The sequence below is a fragment of the Scardinius erythrophthalmus genome (genome assembly GCF_964197995.2).
Source record: "Scardinius erythrophthalmus genome assembly, chromosome: 20".
Classification (NCBI taxonomy): domain Eukaryota; kingdom Metazoa; phylum Chordata; class Actinopteri; order Cypriniformes; family Leuciscidae; genus Scardinius; species Scardinius erythrophthalmus.
The window spans coordinates 21661346-21681916 of record NC_138240.1 but is presented as its reverse complement, the minus strand read 5'-3'; the positions used below and the strand labels follow the sequence as shown (position 1 = coordinate 21681916).

The 20571-nt window shown below is 35.7% G+C and overlaps 1 protein-coding gene across 2 annotated transcripts in view; it reads right to left on the bottom strand.

Moving 5' to 3' along the window:
• Positions 1-15228, bottom strand: part of gfra2a (GDNF family receptor alpha 2a) — a 99430-nt gene extending 84202 nt beyond the window's left edge. For both annotated transcript variants that reach the window (XM_081348933.1, XM_081348934.1), the window contains exons 1-2: positions 14660-15228; positions 12706-13011 (exon numbers count right to left, since the gene is read on the bottom strand). In XM_081348933.1, the coding sequence (XP_081205059.1) occupies positions 12706-13011; positions 14660-14753 (400 nt within the window). In that variant the 5' untranslated portion in view covers positions 14754-15228. The remainder of the gene's footprint in view (positions 1-12705; positions 13012-14659) is intronic.
• Between the last annotated feature and the right edge of the window lie 5343 nt (positions 15229-20571).

The following is a 20571-nucleotide window of genomic DNA, read 5'->3' as shown; positions in this document are numbered from 1 at the left end:
AGCAAATCTGTGAATCTACCTTGCAAAAGTATTTAAGTATTTAAAAAAAATACTCTTTTTTTAAGCATAAACCTCATTATGCTTAAATAGGTTTTAATAGATTTATGCTCAAGCCAAAATAAAGCAATCCTCCAATGGTGAAAAAAACCTCTTAATATATCATATTAATAAATATATTTACCTTGTTTTGATGTTTAAATATTTGTTTTAAGCATAAAGCTCAATAAAACGTAATATATTTATTCATTCATTATTGGTTTTGTTTTAATGATGTTTACATATTTTTACAGAAAACAAGACAAAGAATGCTGGAAAAAACTGCAGTGTGATTGTGGGAACCCTATGCTGTTACAATTCCATCGCTTTCCCCGGTAACCTTGACCTTGAAGGAGCTCTTAATACTTGAGGCTGGACCTTGCTGCTGAATTCACACTGATTTTGTTCAGCTTATTCACCTGCTCAGGTACCTGTCAACCTCTGCTCAAAATACAGAGACCTTGAAGCAAAAGTCATCCATCTTTGGCTTTCGAATTGAAATTTAAAATGAACTAGATTGTAAGTCTCAGAAAAAAATATTTAGGAAGACATGAGGTGTCATTCCATCTAGTCTTGGACGTCCCCAGAGGTGATGGATCTATTACTGTGGACCAGCAGGTTATAGGGAATTACAGACATTTAATTTACAAGATGTGAATCAGTCTCCTCAGGTATTTATTGCATATGTAGAGATTCCAGAGTATCCATGGGAACCAGAATAAGATGGAAGCTAAGGCTGACATTTAAATTGAACAGAAGTCAACTTCCATAAAATAAAAACAAAAGATCAAAGGAACATGAACTGGAACATGATTAGGGAATTCTTCTAGAACATGCCATTCAAATGAAACATATTATGTACATATTAATGATTATAGTTTAGCTGTCTATTAGCTCTTTCCCTGCCACTGATGGAAATTTCTGTAATTTATGAGACATCGTTTCCCCGCCATTGAATTTCAGTCTTTGCGTTTTTTAACTGTTATACAGTAGGGGGGGCTATTTCGTATCTTCTGAAAGAGAACTGAATCTCCTGATCAAAAGACATGTGAAGATGAAGCAGAAACAAGCAATAGCATATGTAAGCAAATGCATATGTCAAACAACATGATCAACAGCATATGACTCAAAACTGTCTAATGTTACCGAATGAAATGTCGACCCAGGACGAGCTATTACTGTGAAGCTTTGGGGGTGTTGATGGACACAATCTACTCCATCTAGGCTTTTGATCATCATTCTGAATCCCATCCCGACATGGTCTTTGACAAAAACGTGATTTTCTCGGCTTTTTGCTCAAAATGTTTTTTTTTGTTGTTTTTTTTTATGAAACTCACCCACATTCACCAAAACTGAAATGTGTATTTTTTTTTTATCTGTTTGTCCAACAGATGAAAGACATACAAACAGTGTCCAGCGCAGTGTTATGTTAGTTTGTGTTTTAGTTTTACTATTGTTTTATTCATATATTTAGCTTTTTTGTTGTTGAATATTTTTAGTTTTTGTGTTAATTTTAGTGTGTTAATTGAAAAACAAACAATCATTCTGCAATTCCATTTGCACAGAAAGGACATACTGTCAAAATTGTATCCTTATATTGAAATCATTACAATCAAAGATTTAATCACATTCACAACACTCAATACATGATGCTAACTTTGTTTACTTTGTTTCTTGAATTCTCAAAAGGTTTCATCCATCTGTATGTTTGTCACGATCAGCAACATTAGTCTACATAATAATTTGATGTACCGTTTAGAGTCTCTCTTAAGTTCTCAACTTTGAAGAACAGATCTGTGATCGCAGTAACTCCCCTAACCCTATTCATCTGTATCTTAAGACAGAACCTCCTTCAGGTATACAATCAGATCACAAGCCTTTCTTACTGCTCAGTGGCTTTCTCTAGTTTTCCCTATGGTAAAATTACTTACAAAGTGTTTGTCTTTGGTAAGACAACCGGGGGAGCTTGTGTCAAAATCAATTAGCCTCCTGTTAAGTTGAACCTGGTTCACTGCACAATGGTTCAAATTAATTTTGACTTATTCTGTGCCATACTCTCAGTGTCCACAAGAGCACAACTCAAGCTACGGCGGGTGATAAAGCATCACTAAGTACTGCAGTTCAGGGAGTACTCAATCAACATTCATTCTTGATTAAAAGGCCACATAATGCATGCTATATTTAGCACAATAGTGTACTTTGCATCATTGTACTTTGTACAAGTCTAATTGTCTACCTGCAGTGATGACATATTGTTGTAGGCCAACCCAAAGCAGTGGTGAGCTCTTTACTAAAAAATTATTTATTACTCATTACTCGTTACTCATTTAAAAAGTAATTTTACTAATGTATTAATTAATATTACTAATTTTACTTATCACTCCCTATCAACAGTAATTCGTTACACTTGTTATATTACTTTTCCATTAGGCTACACCCCAAAGAATTGGTAACTGCGTATTTTCTTCTCAAAATTCTGACATTGCATGTGCGCCTCTCAGTGCATGTTATATTGGTATATTTACACGTCTAGTGAGTATCTCTTTAGCGAGTCATCATTTCTATTCATTTTCCACTGAATTATGTGATCTGGTAAGCATATTAGTGTGCTGTCTCCCTGTGTTTTATCTATTGGAGTCACTGTTATGATAAAGAAAAAGATAATTTGTTGCACATATGCCACTCATTTTACGTGTTCATAACCAGCCTTGTCTTTTCCGATGACGAAGTTCCATTACATTTCCATGTTATGTCTCTGTACCTAAATAACCCATAGAAATCTGTTTACACAAGAAACATGAAGCTCATAAAAAGAAAGACTTTTGATAGGTGGGTATTATGTATATTGGGATCTAAGGGATGTGGATGGGCAAGCCATGTAATGTCAGAGTAAAGTAATGCCACAACTTACATTTGACCACAATGCTCTTGTCATATTTTCTCCCGACAAAAAAAAAAAAAAAAAAAAAAAAAAGCCATGTCACTATCTAGCCACCGAATGTAAGCTTTTCCATATTCCATGTCACGTGCGAGTTGCATTGTATGATTTCAGATCAGTAGGGGTTGAGACTACAAAAATAACATTGAAACAAACTAAACAGAAAAACTATAGGATTTTTCCATTGACTTTTGGGATATTGCAGAAAATAAGCTGTGACCAAGAAAAGTGTATGATTCTTAAACGTTTTGTTCATCATGATGATCTTCATAAATTAACACAACTTGTATTCATTCTGAAGCCTAAAAAGCCAGAAATTAAACTAAATTAAACATGGGCTATAAACAAACAACACCACAGTCATGTGACTTCAATGTCATAAAAAAATCACCAAGAGGTATTACCGATGTATTTAATAAAACTTGAAAACTTGAAATGCCTGAATAAAGCTTCAGGCATTTCACCAAAAACCCATAAAAAATAAATAAAAAAAACATTGACTTTGGGACATTGGAACCACTTAAAGGTGCAAAAGGTGATTCTATACAGAACTATTTTTTTTTTTATGCTGGTTGAAAGTCTCCTCATTTCCTGATAGCAATCACCATGTTAAGCGGTCTGTATTTTTATAAATATATATATCATCTGTGGAAGGACCATAAAATGTATATCGTCGGTAGGACTATAAAATGTGTATCGTTGGTAGGACCAGGGCTTAATTTGAGCCGGAACACGCCGGAACATGTTCCGTCACCTCCGACATTGGATCCGGAACCTTTTTTATTGGATCCGGCACCTCCTGTGTCACTAAAATTAATTGCCTAAATGAAAAAAAAAAATAAATTACTGTTTGTGTAGTGTTCAATGTTTGTGACACATGATTTGCGCGCTTGTTGTACGAGTTGAGATTGCTGTTAGCCTCGATCGTTTCACTCAGGGGAAAAATGTCAAAAAGACAGGAAAGTTTGCTTAACTTTTTTAAATACGCTGACCAGTCAGATCCCAAACAAGCAAAAATCGTTTCCGCTGATCAAAAAGGAGACCACGGTGGACACAGCAGTAGCCTAGTATCGACATAGGGTAAACGTACCTATTAAGCTCAAGTACCCATTAAGCACACTACCATCTTGGAGCTCAGATTATAAAAAGAAACAGCAATGTATTATCCTATTTGATGTATTAACCAATTGATGTGTTTGTTACTATATACCTCCTGTAATTTTAAACCAATCAGACCATTGCACACTGAGATATGTGTGTCCATGTGTTCACACTGTCTGGCGGCTATTTTCAAAGCTGTCTGAAAACTTTCACCAGAAGAGGAGCCCCTCAGATGTGCATTTTTTATATGTTTAAGCCTTTATTTTGAAGAAGTACATCTTCTTATTGCAAAATTAAGAGATTAATGTTTAGACTTTTGAATATTATAACCTGGAACCTGGATGTGGGAAATAATTACAGTTAGATCTAAAAGATAGTTTTAGCAACATAGCCCAGATGATACGAACATAGCTAGCTTACTAGCTGTATAAGATTGTGTGCTACACTAATATGTTACTTCACAGGAATTATTGGCTTGTACTTTTAAATCCATAATATTATAATTTTACATTTTATTGATAGTCTGTGGTTTTAAACTGCTGTAATTTTTAAAGAATTCATATTATTGTTAGGTGAGCTTAAAGGGTGCACTACTATGACAATCACACAGCTTCAGTGTGACATCAATTAGAAAAAGCATAATTTCATAGATATTGTCTATAATAGTTGTTCATATTAAAATTGGTATAAACTTAATACATTACCTAGATTATTAATTTAGCTAAATATTTTCCTTTAAATTTTAATTTAATATTTATTAATTAAAAAATGTTTTTGCTCCAATTAAGCACAGTGTGTGCTCCCTTTAAGCTCACCCACATTAAACGTCTATGTAAATACTTAATAATCAGAATTTAAATATTAACTGATGGTTGTCACTATGTTAATCTTCAAAAAAATGATTAATAAACTTATTTTCACAGTCTTAAGATGACAAAAGCTAGACGAAACTATAGTGTATGCCCAAAGATGAAAGAGGCATGTCATACAAAGAAGGAGCCATCAGAAACCTGTCGTATCTGTCCAAGAAGTTTGGAGTAGACAGGAAAGCTCTGACCCAGAGAGTTAAAGGGATACTCCACTTTTTTTGGAAATAAGCTCATTTTACAACTCCCCCAGAGATAAACAGTTGAGTTTTACCGTTTTCGAATCCATTCAGCCGATCTCCGGGTCTGGCGGTACCACTTTTAGCATAGCTTAGCATAATGAATTGAACCGGACAAGACCATTAGCATCTCTCTCAAAAAAATGACCAAAGAGTTTCGATATTTTTCCTATTTAAAACTTGACTCTTCTGTAGTTACATCGTGTACTAAGACGGACGGAAAATGAAAAGGTGCGATTTTGAGAGTATAGTTCCTAGCCATATCAGCCTAGAAAATTTAAACTTTACATTTTCCGTCGGTCTTATTACACGATGTAACTACAGAAGAGTCGAGTTTTAAATAGGAAAAATATCTAAACTCTTTGGTCATTTTTTTGAGAGAGATGCTAATGGTCTTGTCCGGTTCAATTCATTATGCTAAGCTATGCTAAAAGTGGTACCGCCAGACCCGGAGATAGGCTGAATGGATTCGAAAACGGTAAAACTCAACTGTTTAACTCTGGGGGAGTTGTAAAATGAGCCTATTTCCAAAAAAAATGGAGTATCCCTTTAAGGAGCACATTGGTTTGTTTTGTTATTTGATTTTTCAATATGGGTTACATAGCTGAACGTGGACTAGTCTAGATGTTGCAATGAGTTTGAATGACACGTCACTATGAATAGGATAGGCTACCTGATCAAATTGAATGCCTTGTTGCTTGATTTTAGTGTTCTGTTTTTTTGTGATTGACTCTGTACCTTCAAATAAAACTTTTTTCAATTATTCCTTAAAAAGGTTGTTTAAAATAAACAAGAATTTTTAATAAAACTTGTTGTGAGCTTATTGGGAACAGGGGTGTGCTTAAAGGGTACAAAACGTACCCATTAAGCACAGCCAGACTTTTTATATTTAATGATGTACATCTTAATTGAAATACTTTTGTCATTTAAAATAAAATGAAATATTATAGTGTGAGAGATTAATATTTTATTTTAAAATAACTTCTTGTAATAAAACCAATATCTTGTGCACTAAAAATGTCTCAATGTAGATTTTGGTGAGCTTAATAGGTACGTTTACCCTAATATCTCGTTATTTCGACATAATAAGGGGACATTCTAATCTGCATTAAGCCACATTAAGCGTTCTTATAGGCTAATGGTTTTCTATGGGAGGAAAATGCTTAACGTGTAAATTCGTTCATATTATGGGCTCATCTGATTTTTTGTACATAGCATAGCCTATTTGTTAGGATTTTAGTATCATAATGATTAATAAATGCACGCACAATTATCCGTGAACTTGATTTGAACAAATGCCTTTCAACTTGTGCAAAATTCAGAATTAAATGAATGTGCAGAAATTTGTACAAATAGAGAGTCTGTAGGCCTACTATACTATTGTAGCCATTAAAAAAGCGCATTTAGTTTCATATTTGTTAAAATATTATAATGTTATTTTTTTTTTCCATTTATGTTGATTTATGAAAAGTGAACAGCACGACCGAGTAAGATAGGATGCGCAATATGAGACATGGAGCGGGTCAGACATGATTTTGACCGTTGAAGTTGAAGTTGTTTTGTAGAAAGCCTTTCTTTAAAGTGAATTTCGTTTTGTATAAATTGTATCTTAATTTTAATACATTTTTCATCAACCAATTGCCTGTATTTAATGAATAGGCCTACGAAACAAATATAACGGAGGCGCCCACGTGAACTAGAGCACATCCTAACTTAACGAAACTCAGTGTATGCCTCACACAGACATGACAAATACATCAAATACCCAAAGCTTGAAATGTCTTTAAACGAAATAATTCAAAACGAAAAAAGAAAAAGGCTACTCTCTGATTATGTAATCCATTAGGCTTATTTATGTGCATTTCTCTCTATAAGCGCGAGATGGCGATCGTCAACTTCATCTTTGCAGCCAAGTCGACACTTTTAGAGAAAACACTTGTTTTCATTAATAAAAATCAATACACGAGTCACCGGATTTACAGATGCACGCACACATATTATTTCGAAATAACGAGATATTGTGTTGAAATAACATTATTATTAATAATAGCCTACATCTTTTAGAATAGGTCTATTTGATTGAATGCTGAATGTTGCGCTTGTTCAATTTAATAAAATTAAAACTTTAATTGTGATCATTAACATAACTGAATATTAAATATTTAGTGGCCAAGTTTTGCGCAGCTCCCCGTCAATGATCTAGCACCCACTCAGCACATGCGTTAAAAATTATCTGGCGCTGTCCCTGCAGAGAAGCTACGTAGGCCGTGTCATTTTTTTTTTTCCGGGACCTCCCACTTTACAAATTAAGCACTGGGTAGGACCATAAAATGTATGTTTAATCATTGCATTCGGTCCGAATGAAATGATACCATGAGTTTTTAATGTCAGTCAACATGTGTTTGCATACCACTGCGCAGCCTGTTCGCGCAGACATCATATGTCATCAGAGAGTTTCACGTACGCTGTTCAGACAGAACGAGAATGGCAGGCAAACAGCAACAACCTAACAACCCTTCCTTCTGAACCGACAACAAGTGGCAAGTACATTTCAAGTTTGGCAGTACAGTTCTATGAACCGCTGACTTTGCCCTATCCAAATAATTCAGTGAGATTCGACTGTGTTGCCGCTATAATCACATATGAATAAAGCTGAAATACAGTGCATTATTTTCTTTATGTCAAGGTCAACTTCTGAACTGGAGTCATTTCACAATCACATACTTATGTATGCAAGCAAGTGCTTCTGTTTCTCCCCTCACTGTACTGTAAAGTTTTCTCACAGGTGAATAACGCATGATGTTATCCAATAACGTTGTCTCTGGTCATCTCGCTTCTAGTCTGTGTGCGTTCATGTGTTTTGGACGAGGTGTGGCTTTGGACGGCGATTTGCAGGGAGGGTGGGATTGTATGTTTACAATGCTAGCAGGCGAAAGTTAGCATTTCCCTGATCACAACTCATTTCCACATTTTGGCCTACAAAAAAATGTCATCCCTGCAGCAATCTATTTAGGCCTAGTAAATTTGTCTCATTTTAAGGATGTTTAAAAATCAAGTCATTTGAAAATGGTCGTTTCCAAGCCTGTAAAATTCATAGAAAAGGGTTGGAAATCTCTATAATGAACATAAATATTAATAGGCTATAAATCACTCGGATTACGAGTGCAGTCCCTGTTAAATGTTTATTAAAAGTCCTTATCCATCACAAAATACTTGAAAAGTCATGGAAAAACCATGGAAATTGGTGGTTAACATGGATGAGAAGATGCTATAGCTACACATCAGTTTGTAAAAACGTAAAAAAAAAAAAAAAAAAAAAACTCTTTCTCCATTTATGGCCAATTTATTTATTTATTTTTTGAGGTGCGGACTGATGGGGCAGTGAACCCGAGGTTACCCCGTGAGTCAGTCCTAGAGCTCCTCCTGTCCGTTTTTAGGGAAAAATCGGGTCCATCGGAGACGTCCAATAGATTAGGCGCCGAAATAACACCACAGACACAGTTTAATCACCATGGGAAAATTTCAAAGTAAAATTGGGAGTTGTGAAAAATATGATACACCGGTGTTTTGCCAGATGAGAAGTTCATTTATGTGTCATATTTTTACTCTTTAAATTAATTTTACAACTGTATTATATATCTCTTTTTATAACTGTTTTAATTGTCCTTGCTTTTGTGATTATTTTAATTCCTTTCTGTGTAAAGTACTTTGAATTGCCATAGTGTATGAAATGTGCTATATAAATAAACTTGCCTTGCCTTGCCTTACAACTAACTCTAATTAGAGTAGGTGCAGGGTTGAGGTTAGAAGAATAAGGGGTTAGGGTTAGTTAGAGATCATCACAATAAAGAGTTAGCAGATATTAAGTAGACAGTCTACTTATAATACTTAACTAATAACAACTTCATGTCTACGCGCAAAGATTCATATTCAATATCAAATGATGCTGAGATGAACGGGAATGCTAACAGATAGCTTTCACTCCGTGAAGTAGTTATGTGTGGCCATTTGGAGGTAGTTAGACCAGCTTGTTCCGTATGCAAACATTATTTTCCCTTTTGTTTAAATTGAAGGTATTCATGATTAACCTCAGACAGGCTGGACAACAGAGCTTGCATAACCTTACATAGCAACAGGGGGCTTTTCACCAGTACCATTGAACTGCACACACATATTCATCCTACAGAGGATACAGAGCCTTGAAACACTGGAGCCTTTAAATGAAATCTTATACTATTCCCATATCAGGTCATGCCTCTGTACTGATTTTCCACCTCACCGTTGCACACATACCGCAGAAAGCAATTACTCTTTGTCAACTATCTAATCTATTGTTATGATGTTGGTGGAGAATGGAATGAATTCAGCTCTCAGGACCCAAAGGTAAACAGTATACACTTCCCTCTACTCTGCCATGGAGTGTTCTCGTGCTTATTTAGGCTTGGCAGATACAATGATGGATGAATGGATGGATCGCTATAAAGACGACCAGATGGAGAGTGAGAAAAAAAAAATGAGTGAAATGTGTGCACATACTGATTTTAGCACTAAACCTTCAGGTAAGGTAAATCCTCCAGGCAACTATTTTCTATGCCGGGAACATGCAAACAATATTACAGATCTTGAAACTTAAGAGGGGAAAGAGTTGAGAAACTGTTTGTCAAAATAGCAATAGAATTTCATATTTGGATTCAACAATGAAATATGACAACAACAGTATCATAAAAAAAAAAAAAAAAAAAAAAAATTCTACAAGTAGTCCGTCTCCTCCTCCTTATAATGTCTACATGTATCCACCTCTGTGCATAATGCTAATGCTGCACCTGACTGCATTTTCAGCATGTTTCCCCTGCTTTGCCCTGCTGGGAAATGTATCTCTAAAACCATGGCAAAAATACGATTTATAAAATACATTCAGCAGAAAATCAGGTGTTGTAATGATAACACTCAGCTACTACTGTAAGTTCTTAATCATTCAAATCTCAAATGGGAAATCCAACACACCAAACCTATGAGATCAACACTGTGAAAACATGCAGTTGTTACCTTAAAAAGCTATTTCTGCCTGATCTGACCCTTAATATGACCCTTCATTGCTGTAACCTAATGTAGTCCATGTTTACACTGTCAGTTGTTGGAATTCTTTTTATTTTATTTTATTTTTTTATCTTACCGAAACTAAATATTCATATATTAAATTATATTTAAAAAATGAAAACCATTTAATTAAAATGTTACCAGAAGGAACACATTTAGGTTTCTGGACAAACATTTATTTCACTGTAATGATCGCGATCGAAAACAATCACCTAAACAACAACGATCGAAAAGATTTTGCTTGCATTGGGTTTGTAAGCTTGCATTGGGATACGACCTCTAACTTAATGAAATACGACATGAACAGTGCACAACAAGGCAATAAGGGATGCATCTTCATCTCATAAACAATCTATAACAACATCTAGTTAACAGTATTGAGGGAGTACAACCAATAAGCTGTGAACACTTTGTTCACATGGGGGTTGGTACTGTATGCATGGCTGCTCAAAAGGAGGTCAATCAATCGTTTTGACTCCACACGGTTCAGTTTGCATCTGCTTGACCAGGGCAGAGATAAAGAATATTCCATAACCACAGGGTGCATGAGCCACGCTACCCACATAGAACAACACTGGCCATTACTGTAAAACTGCTCAGAGAGGCTCTAATGTTTCTTGCAGTGCAGTGTTAGATCAGATGCAAAGATCAATTGCTGGCATCACATTTCACATAACCAGAGTGAACATCTGCGTTATGTTCATCACAGTGAACGTGTGCTCAGTTAACTGTGAGTTGAGACATACTGCTACATCCTGGCATTTAATGACTCCTCTGTTCAGGTCCAAAACGATTCTCAACTAGGCTTATCTCTGTGCTTTCTATTTCAGTGGAAAACATTTTGAACATATGAAACTATAACAAATTAATGGGGGAAAAAATGCATCAGTGATGAGAATATTGGAAACACTTCCATGCATCAAAATCTTGCTTGACTACAAACCAGAAATTACATTCCGGCAGAAAAAGGAGTGTTGATTGAAACTAAAAAAACAAGATGCAAACTGAATTGTGTTTGCTTTAGAGCAGCTGCAGGAACGAAGAAGACGAGCTGAATGGCAGCATCACATTGAGGTGTTTGGCCAAAGCTGATCAAGTCATATATATTCAGCTCATGCAAACATGACACCACAATGGCGCGTCCTCACCCTCCTCCTGTGCCGCATTACTTCTGGCTGTTACCCCAGTGAGGAGTAATGCCAGTACACAAGGACCGTTTTCTCTCATTCATGGGCCTGATAGCACTACCAGCTAATGCACATCCCATCTACTGCCACTGGACTCTACTTGCACTGTACAAATGAACAGTGAAGGTGTTATGTAGGGATGTTATAATAATTTCACAATTGTGTTTTCTTTAGCACTGGATTCTGGCAGCTAATGTTCAAAACACACACACACACACACACACACACACACACACACACACACACACACACACACACACACACACACACACACACACACACACACACACACATATATATATATATATATACATATATATATTGTACCAAGTTACTGTTAATGAATGATCCAAAGAGATTCAATGTCTGATTCATTCAGGAACTAAGCATTTGACTGTCTTAATGAGTCATTGAATCATTCATTTAACCAATCCGTTCAAATAGTTGATTCATTCAGTAACGAAACACTTGTTTTGATCTATTTACATTGGCGAAATGTAGCAAAAACGGCAAATATTGTGTCTAAAATGTAAGTCACTTAATATTAACTTCTTGTTTATTGAACTGTTGTGTAAAATCAACATCACATTTGTAATAGTGCTGATATTTGGAGAAAAAAACTGCACTCTTCATGTGATATTAACTATATTAAATGATATAAATATAAAAGACATTTTTGCCCATTATATTGAGTTTTGGGGGCATTAAAAATGCATTTTAATAGACTAAATCATGCAGTGAAAGTGTGCACTCTAAATGTGCAAATGCACTTCTTTAACCTAGACTACATTACGCAGAGTATGTCCGCTCTCTAGTTGTGTTTTGTAAAGTGAGGGATATACTCGACAATGTCAGATCGCATATCGTTAAAACAACAATTAAGATATTATCGTAGACGATATATATCGATATATATCGCACACCTATAATATATATATATATATATATATATATATATATATATATATATATTAAATCATATAAAATGTAAATTTCTATTTATTTTTTTCTATCAGAACACTCTTATAACAGTGGAAATGTTTAATTCAGTTCAATGTTCAGTAGGCAAGACTTCGGTGTCTACAGAATATTACCATAAAATAAATCTACTCTGAGAAATATTAACTGGAGTTAAATGTTTGACTTCTAGCCTCCATCTCCCCTACTGCCTTTCTGGGATCAATCATGTGTATCTATCCAACTATCTTATCCATTGATCCATAATCCCAGAGAGCTCTTACCTTCAGTCAGGCCTATGTTGATGCTCCAGTAACTCTGCAGACACTGCATTTCCTTCTTCATTCCCCTCTTGCAGCGGCAGTCGAACAGATCCATCTCCTGCAACACTTCCAGGGCTACCTGGCAATCCCTATTGGCCAACATGGTGTTCCTGTCCTTGCCTGCCAGACACTGCCTCATGATCCTGAAGCGATGGCTGCATTTTTGGTCCTGGTTACACTTCTCGGTGGCTCTTAAACAGTCCATTGAATCTTGGTGCCCAGACTCAGAGAGAGCGGAAGAGCCCGACATGGAGAACACTAGCTCATCTATGTAGGAGGGTGGAGAATAATGGAGGTTCAGGTATATATTTTTACATATGGACTGAGAAATGTCCAACAAACACAACTCTTTAATTAGATAACAGGATAGAAGTTTACCAAATCTTTATCTATTTATGACTAATGGATAGAAAGACATCACTGACTGCATCCACTATTTTTTTCATAATAAAAATAAAGTAATTTTGCAATGACTATACAGCAAAACAGTGCAATTTAGAGATCAAGCCAGGGGCAATGACCAGATGATTGTGAGATCCTTTTAATGACTCACAAGGGTCGCTTGACAGCTCAGAATGGTGTCAAAGTACGAAATACATCCCTCGAAGAGCCAAATATCATATGCATCGCACAAAAGACTTCTAATTAGCATGATGTGAGTCACCAGTGAGTGACAGTCTTTTTTTAGCATTTGTTAAAAAAAATGGATTTAATTAGTGACTTTATACTTTCTTCGTTATTTTACTTCTAAAAATGGCTTTTGCTCAATTCCTCTTTTTCCTTTGTGTTTGAGAGCGACATAGATAAAAAAAAAAAATGTGTACATGTATGCACATTTTTTTTTTTTTTTTTGGTCATAGGGTCATTGTAAAGGAGGTGCAACCCACCAGTGACACCTACAGGTGTAAATACATCAGAATACTTACCAATCTCATTTTTTCTTTTTTTTTCTCTTTTTTTTTTCTTAAAACTGTTCAGAGCATATCAGTGAGAAGAACCAGAATGAAAGATTCAGACACACCCTTGGAAAACGAATCACCGATTAATGCTTTGCATATTTAAAATAAATAAATACATAAAAAGACTGAGAAATGCTGCGAAATGCTCTAAGAATGCAAATGTGTGAAAAGAAGAAAACCAGGAAAGTAGTACTTTACATTACATTTTATTATAGATATTAATAATACTTATTAATTACATTTCCCCATATACACTGCAACATTAAAACTAATGTAAAGCGTAACTGGAGGTTCAATATCTATTTCAAAATGTGTAAATGGTTAATATGTTCTGCGGACTGTTTAAATATTCACCCTATTTTTCATCATATGGTGCGCAGAAAGGATCAAGTCTCGTCAGTGTGAAATGGCCAGTGATAAATCCACAAAGTGACCTTGATAATTCTTAGCGTTATTGAAACATTTAATTTACTGTGAATTATTTTCTATACACTGACTCGTAATGAGTCGGATTATACATATGGAGAGTGGGATACTAATTAGATGCCATGTAAAACTATAAGACAACGTGATTAGTTATATTCATTCATAAGGAATGAAATGCAGCTCATGTAACTTGCATCGTACATTTCAATACGCGAGTACCTTGAACTGATAAGTTCTTATGTCTTCAGTTCCGATTTCCATAAATTAAAACTGATAGCCTATTATGCATAGGGTATCGTTGCTTTTCTGCTCGTTATTGAACTTGACCTCACCTTAATTTCACGTAACTTCATAAACTATTATGGTATTAAAATGTAGTAATCCCGCCACATCATTAACGTTGTTACCAGAGGAAAGTGGATAAATAGCAACAATGAAACTGAATAATGAATTGAATTAAATTCCATGAGGAGATTCACTTCGACTACAGAAAAAAAGGCAAATGGGTGTAAATTTAAACAAAAACTTACCTAAAAAGAGCAGAAAGCCGTAGATATAGATATACATGTTTCTGTTTCTGAAAGGGAGTCCGCGTGCGTTAAAGGAAGCCGCTCGTGCTGTCATACGTTCCCTCCAAATTACTGTATTTTGCTTAGTCCTCTTAAAATACCGATGCTGCTCTAAACGCTCTATGACCTTAAAAATCCCAAATTGTATCCAGCGTTTGTCGGACCATGATTCTTTTCCCTGTCTAAATAATCCAAAGCCTCATATACAGAGGGAAAAGTTCTCTATTCCACTCAGGAGGGGAACTAAACCCCAGGTTTCCGTAGGAACCGTTTACTCGTAGTGGTTTCGGGTGGACAGACGCATAATTCCCAATGCTGATGTTCTACTATTGCAAAAGGACGCCGAATTGAAACGTCCGGCTTACTAAAGCAATGTTCCTCAATATGATACTCCCGTTTATGTCCGAAACGAAATTCCCAAGCAAAGGCAGTGAGAAACTTCAGATGGCAGAGCTCTGCGGACAGACTTCTGTCTCAGGCGAAGGCAGTGCGCTCCTGTGGAGCAAAGCATAAGCGAACGCACGTGCCCCCGTTACGCGCTCCAAACCACATGGTACTGTAAATGATCCGGAGAGGGATGAGTTAATCAAACAAGGAGTCAAGCTGAATCATCATACTATGCTTAACTTACAGGTTTTAGGGCAAATGTAAATGCAACTTTTGACAAGAGGTTAGTAACTGCTCTTGCAATTGTGTAACTACAATACAAACGAATACTTATCAGTGAACATTTAAGAAGGACTTAGTTAAATCTCTTTGTATGACCAGGATGTGGCTGGTTTTGGGTAGGTTTTGGACACATTTGAGCTGTTCAGGCTGGTTTATGACGTGTTATGCTTTGAGCATTTTAGTTATAGGAACATTTTGAGGACTCGAGATGTCACACCATCATCATCATCATCATCATCATCATCATCATCATCATCATGTCTGGCACAGTTTAATGCACAGAATCATTGGATAATAAGTGACACACTGAAAACATCATAGGCTGTTTGCAAGTCTGATGTAAATATTGCTGGGAGACAGGAATCTGATGTCATGTCAAATGCCTGACTTTCTAAAAACAGGTGGCTGAAATAATGGTGTGCAATGGATGTGGTCAATTGCAATTATTAAGCACTAATACAGATTTCACAAGTCAATGAATCCTTGCTATCCAGTGTTTGGTTATACCTACTAAGGATTCAAAGCTTTGCTGATTAAAATCAGCATGAAATGGAAGTTGTGATGGTCTTTTCTTCCATATTGTGACATAGCCGTGTAGCCTATATGAGTGAAACGCTTTCTCGGACAGGAAAAAATGTACAGTAGGGCGGGTTTGATTTTGTTCATCAGGAATTTATTGGATGGTTGTGGTTTGCTATTGCAGTGATCTCATGTGTGACAGGTTGGCATGCCCTTGTACCAGTAAACACGTCAACAGAGAAGAGAAGAGAAGAGAAGAGAAGAGAAGAGAAGAGAAGAGAAGAGAAGAGAAGAGAAGAGAAGAGAAGAGAAGAGAAGAGAAGAGAATTAATTGATTAAAAAATAAATAATGATGAGCATGGATGAATCATTTATAATAAATACTGCAATATTCCATAAAAAAAAAAAGAAAGAAAAGATTTTACTTTAAATGCCCTTTATTGGATGGCTCTTTAAAATTGTGAAATTGACTTGTATTTTCCGTATGCTGACTTTGAGTTCACAGCTGATTATAGTCGCTGAAGGTATTAGGACATTCTTTTGGCTTTTGGATGAACGCTTATGATGAAAGATGGCATAAACTGTCCGGAGGACAATGAAGATTGATGGTATGTTAATTGATAACTTTCAACAGGCATTTCTGACCTCTTTGGGTTATAAGTCACAAGAGCTTTCCGAATTTCTGCCGATTCTTTCTATGACATTTAAGGCTGGGTAAACAAAAATAAAAGAAGTGAGAGTACAGTTCTATGAAAGTCACAGCATTTTGGCAACAAACCATTGCCTGTTTATTGATGGCATAATGCATGTAAAATAGTACTCACAAATGTTTAAGATAACTTTCCAATGTCTTTTTAAATTTATATTATAATGCATTTTATACATGTTCAGTCACAAAATGGCTATTTTAAGTAAAAAAAAAAAAAAAAAAAGTCTCTCAGATCAGGCCAGTCTTATAAGGCAAGTGTCAACTTTAATCCTGTGCTACCAAAATGTCAATGTCGTGACATTTTCACCTTCAGAGGATTTCTTTAAAGCCTTGCAAATCTTGTGTTTGAATGGGACAAAACGCAGAAGTGTGTTTAGCCTCAACATATTTTAGCATTTACTTATTATCCTATATATGCCCAGAGCCGGATTAACGCAAAGGCAAACTAGGCACGTGCCTAGGGCCCGATTGGTTGGATGGGGCCCAGACAGAGGGACAAAAAAAAAAAAAAAAAATGTACAAATGTCCTATCTACAATTTATTTCAATATTTATTTATTAACTAAAAATAGTGACGATGTTTATCTTAACCATAGACTGTTACATTACTACAGTTAAACCAATTAATGTGTCCGTTACAAAGCGGGTGCCGGCTTCTGAAAGTATGTGTAAAGAACGCATCCATCAGGTGCTGCGAGGCAAAAGCCTAATAAGCACACAAAGAAGCACATCTCATAATGCAGGTGTGTGAGTTGTCGTCATCTATTTTGGAGTGATTGCAATGTATTCTAAATATAAACTTGTACTGTAGATCAGCGTCATTTCTGGAAAAATCATTCACCGCTTTATTACGAGTTTAAAAGAGCGCGAGCGTAACGTGCCCAAGACGCGACGCTTTGAATTTGCGCGTACAATGAATAACATCGCGTCGGGAGCTGACTAGTAAAAAAGCTACACAATTAAAAGACAAGACGTCTGTATTCTAAGTTAAAAAGCCAACACACTACAACATTTTTAAATGTTTCAAATAAAGGATCTCATATCTATGGGTCTATCTTCTAAATTCTGCTGATGATTAGATTCCTGACATTACGCCAATAATATCACTTTATATATTTTTTTCTGCTCAGTAGCGATCGTGTCTTTCTCTTCCACTTGATTTGTGTATAGCATATTTAAGGTAGCAATGCAATATAAAATCACTTATGCTCATCTACTGAAGTGGGATTCTGGAACTGTGAATAAATTGAATAAAACAGCAAAATAACAACAACAACAACAATAACATCTTCATTAAACAAAAAAGAGATTACCTCTACAAGCCTGCATTTATTTGATCAAAAATACAGAGAAAAAAAAACAGGAATATTCAGCAAGGATGTGTTAAATATATAAAAAGTGACAGTGAAGACTTTTTTAAAACAACTTTTTAATAATCAAAGATCCTGAAAAAAAGTATCACAGGTTATAAAATAAATATTAAGCACCATTTCTAACATAATAAATCAGAATGATCACGTGGCACTAAATTCAGCTTTGCATCACAGAAATATAAAGTATAGTAAAATAGAAAACCATTATTTTAAATTTTAACTATTTTCACTATATTATTTTTCTGTATTTTTGATCAAATAAATCCAGGCTTGATGAGCATAAGAGACTTCTTTCAAAAACATTAAAAATAGTAATGTGTCCAAACTTATGTACTGTGTAAGTAAAAATATACTGCTTTTAAAATTAAATGTTGTATAAATAAAAAGGTTAGGAATCATATTTGTTTCAAGTGTTTTTTTATTGGGGGTGGGGGGCCTCCAACATGAATTTTGCCTAGGGCCTCCTAATGTCTAGAACCGGCCCTGTATATGCCTGTTGCTAAATCAATCACTTATGCTCAGCAAAGCTGCATTTGTTTGATCAAAAATACAATAAAAACAGTAATATTGTGAAATATTATTAAAATAGTGTCACATGATCATTCAGAAAGCATTCTAATATGCAGTTTTGGTGCTCAAGAAACCTATAGAAAAAGAAATTATAGTTAATGCTTTGATTAATATAAAATTCAAAAGAACAGCATAGCTGCACTTTATTTCAGTGATCAGAAGCCCTCCAGCCCTTCCAAAACACACACACACACACACACACACACACACACACACACACACACACACACACACACACACACACACACACACACACACACACACACACACACACACACACACACACACACACACACACACACACACACACACACACACACAAATTATATGTAGGATACTGTTGATGTGCTTTTGTCATTTTTAGTGGATATTCAACTCCACAGATAAGAAAAGGAACATGATTAATTAATAAGCAAATTATAACCATTCAATCCATTTCAACATTTAAAATTTTAGACTTGGAATCTACTTACGTTTGAATAGGGAACAAGGGTGACATTTTAGTGGTAATGAGTAAAAATCACTAATGTGCCGTTTCTTTATTAACCTCTCCAGCAGCAGGCAGCATATGTGGTGTACTGTTAAAGTTATCTCTCATTGCCTGTTCAATTACTCCCGGCACAGAGGAGAAAAGTTCACAGGAACAAACACTGGCTAAAGGATTAGATAATAATGCTAAAATACCCTCCTAATGTCCTCAAATTTCATAAGAAAAGATGGAATTTCCCAGTGTTGTGGCTCATCAAAGGCTGTATAGATCACTTGGCATAATAGTCTCACTGTATGTCACTTCTTGAACACATTCCAGACCACTCATTAATCACAGAGCAGCTCTATTGAAAGACAAGACAACGGACTGGTGAAAAATGACCCTTCTATAAGTTTTTTATGAAGACATGTACATGTTGCTGTCAAGCCTTTTCTTCTAATACTCAAGTTGTCTTCCGAGTTCAGACGTGGAATTGCCATGGATTGAGTCTGACTGATGGGCTAGCTGTCACGCTGGGACTTTGTCTTTTTTTTCCACATATACTAGCGATGAGAAGCTAAAGCTGGCATGGTCAGCTCTGGGTTTGGACCTGCACCATCCTTCATCTGTTTTTTTCATGTTAATTAATGTCTCTTTCCAATTCCTCTGGTGTCTAATCTGTCAGGCTAGCTGTGTCCTTGGTTAGGCCAATGTCCTTCATTTCAGCATGGTAAGAATCCCACCGATTTAGTGCTATTAAGTCTCAGTTGGGTCTAGTGAGCCACCGAGCCAAATTTAGACCACGCCAGCAGACTCACAAGAGGATTACACACCGCCAAGAGGGAAAGTAGATGTTCTTTGATGTTGTAGAAAACACCTTCTGGCTGTATTGCAGTTTTTTTTGTTGTTTGTTTGTTTTGTTTGTTTTTTTATTGTATTTCTATGGTGTGTGTTTTTGGGTGTGAATGGACTTTCAGCTTAATGGCAAAGCTTGTTTACAAGCAGACACGCTCAGTGAGAATTTCCCAAAATGTAGTCAGTGCACTGGGAATAATCTGTTGTATATTAATGTAGGAACAGCTGCTAGCAGTCCAGAAATGTTAGCGATGTTAGCAGCAACCCAGTCAGTGGGTTAGTTTAATCTGCAGATTAGTAGGAATGTTTTCAAAATGCCTTTGGTTTAGATATCAAATCTTAGAGTTATACACAAGCTTTCGAAAGCAGATAAAAATAGAGACCGTGTAAACAAACACCCTTATTCCTATGTGTATTATGTTTCTTAGAAATATAATCATGTCTAAGCAGTAGACTTGTCATCATCCCAAAGTCATTTATAGATGCTTTTGTCAGCTATTTATATATGGGTCAGCAAGGATGTCCATGATAAACAAAAACACACTATTTCTTAGAAATGTACACTTTTAAAATAAAAAAGAGTAACTTGAATGACTTGAATGTCATGTCATTAATGAAAAATGTCATGTGGTGTGACCAAGTAAAAAAAAAAGTTATATATTTCCCTTACATCTTATATATGCATACAGTACCACTCAAAATGTGGTGTA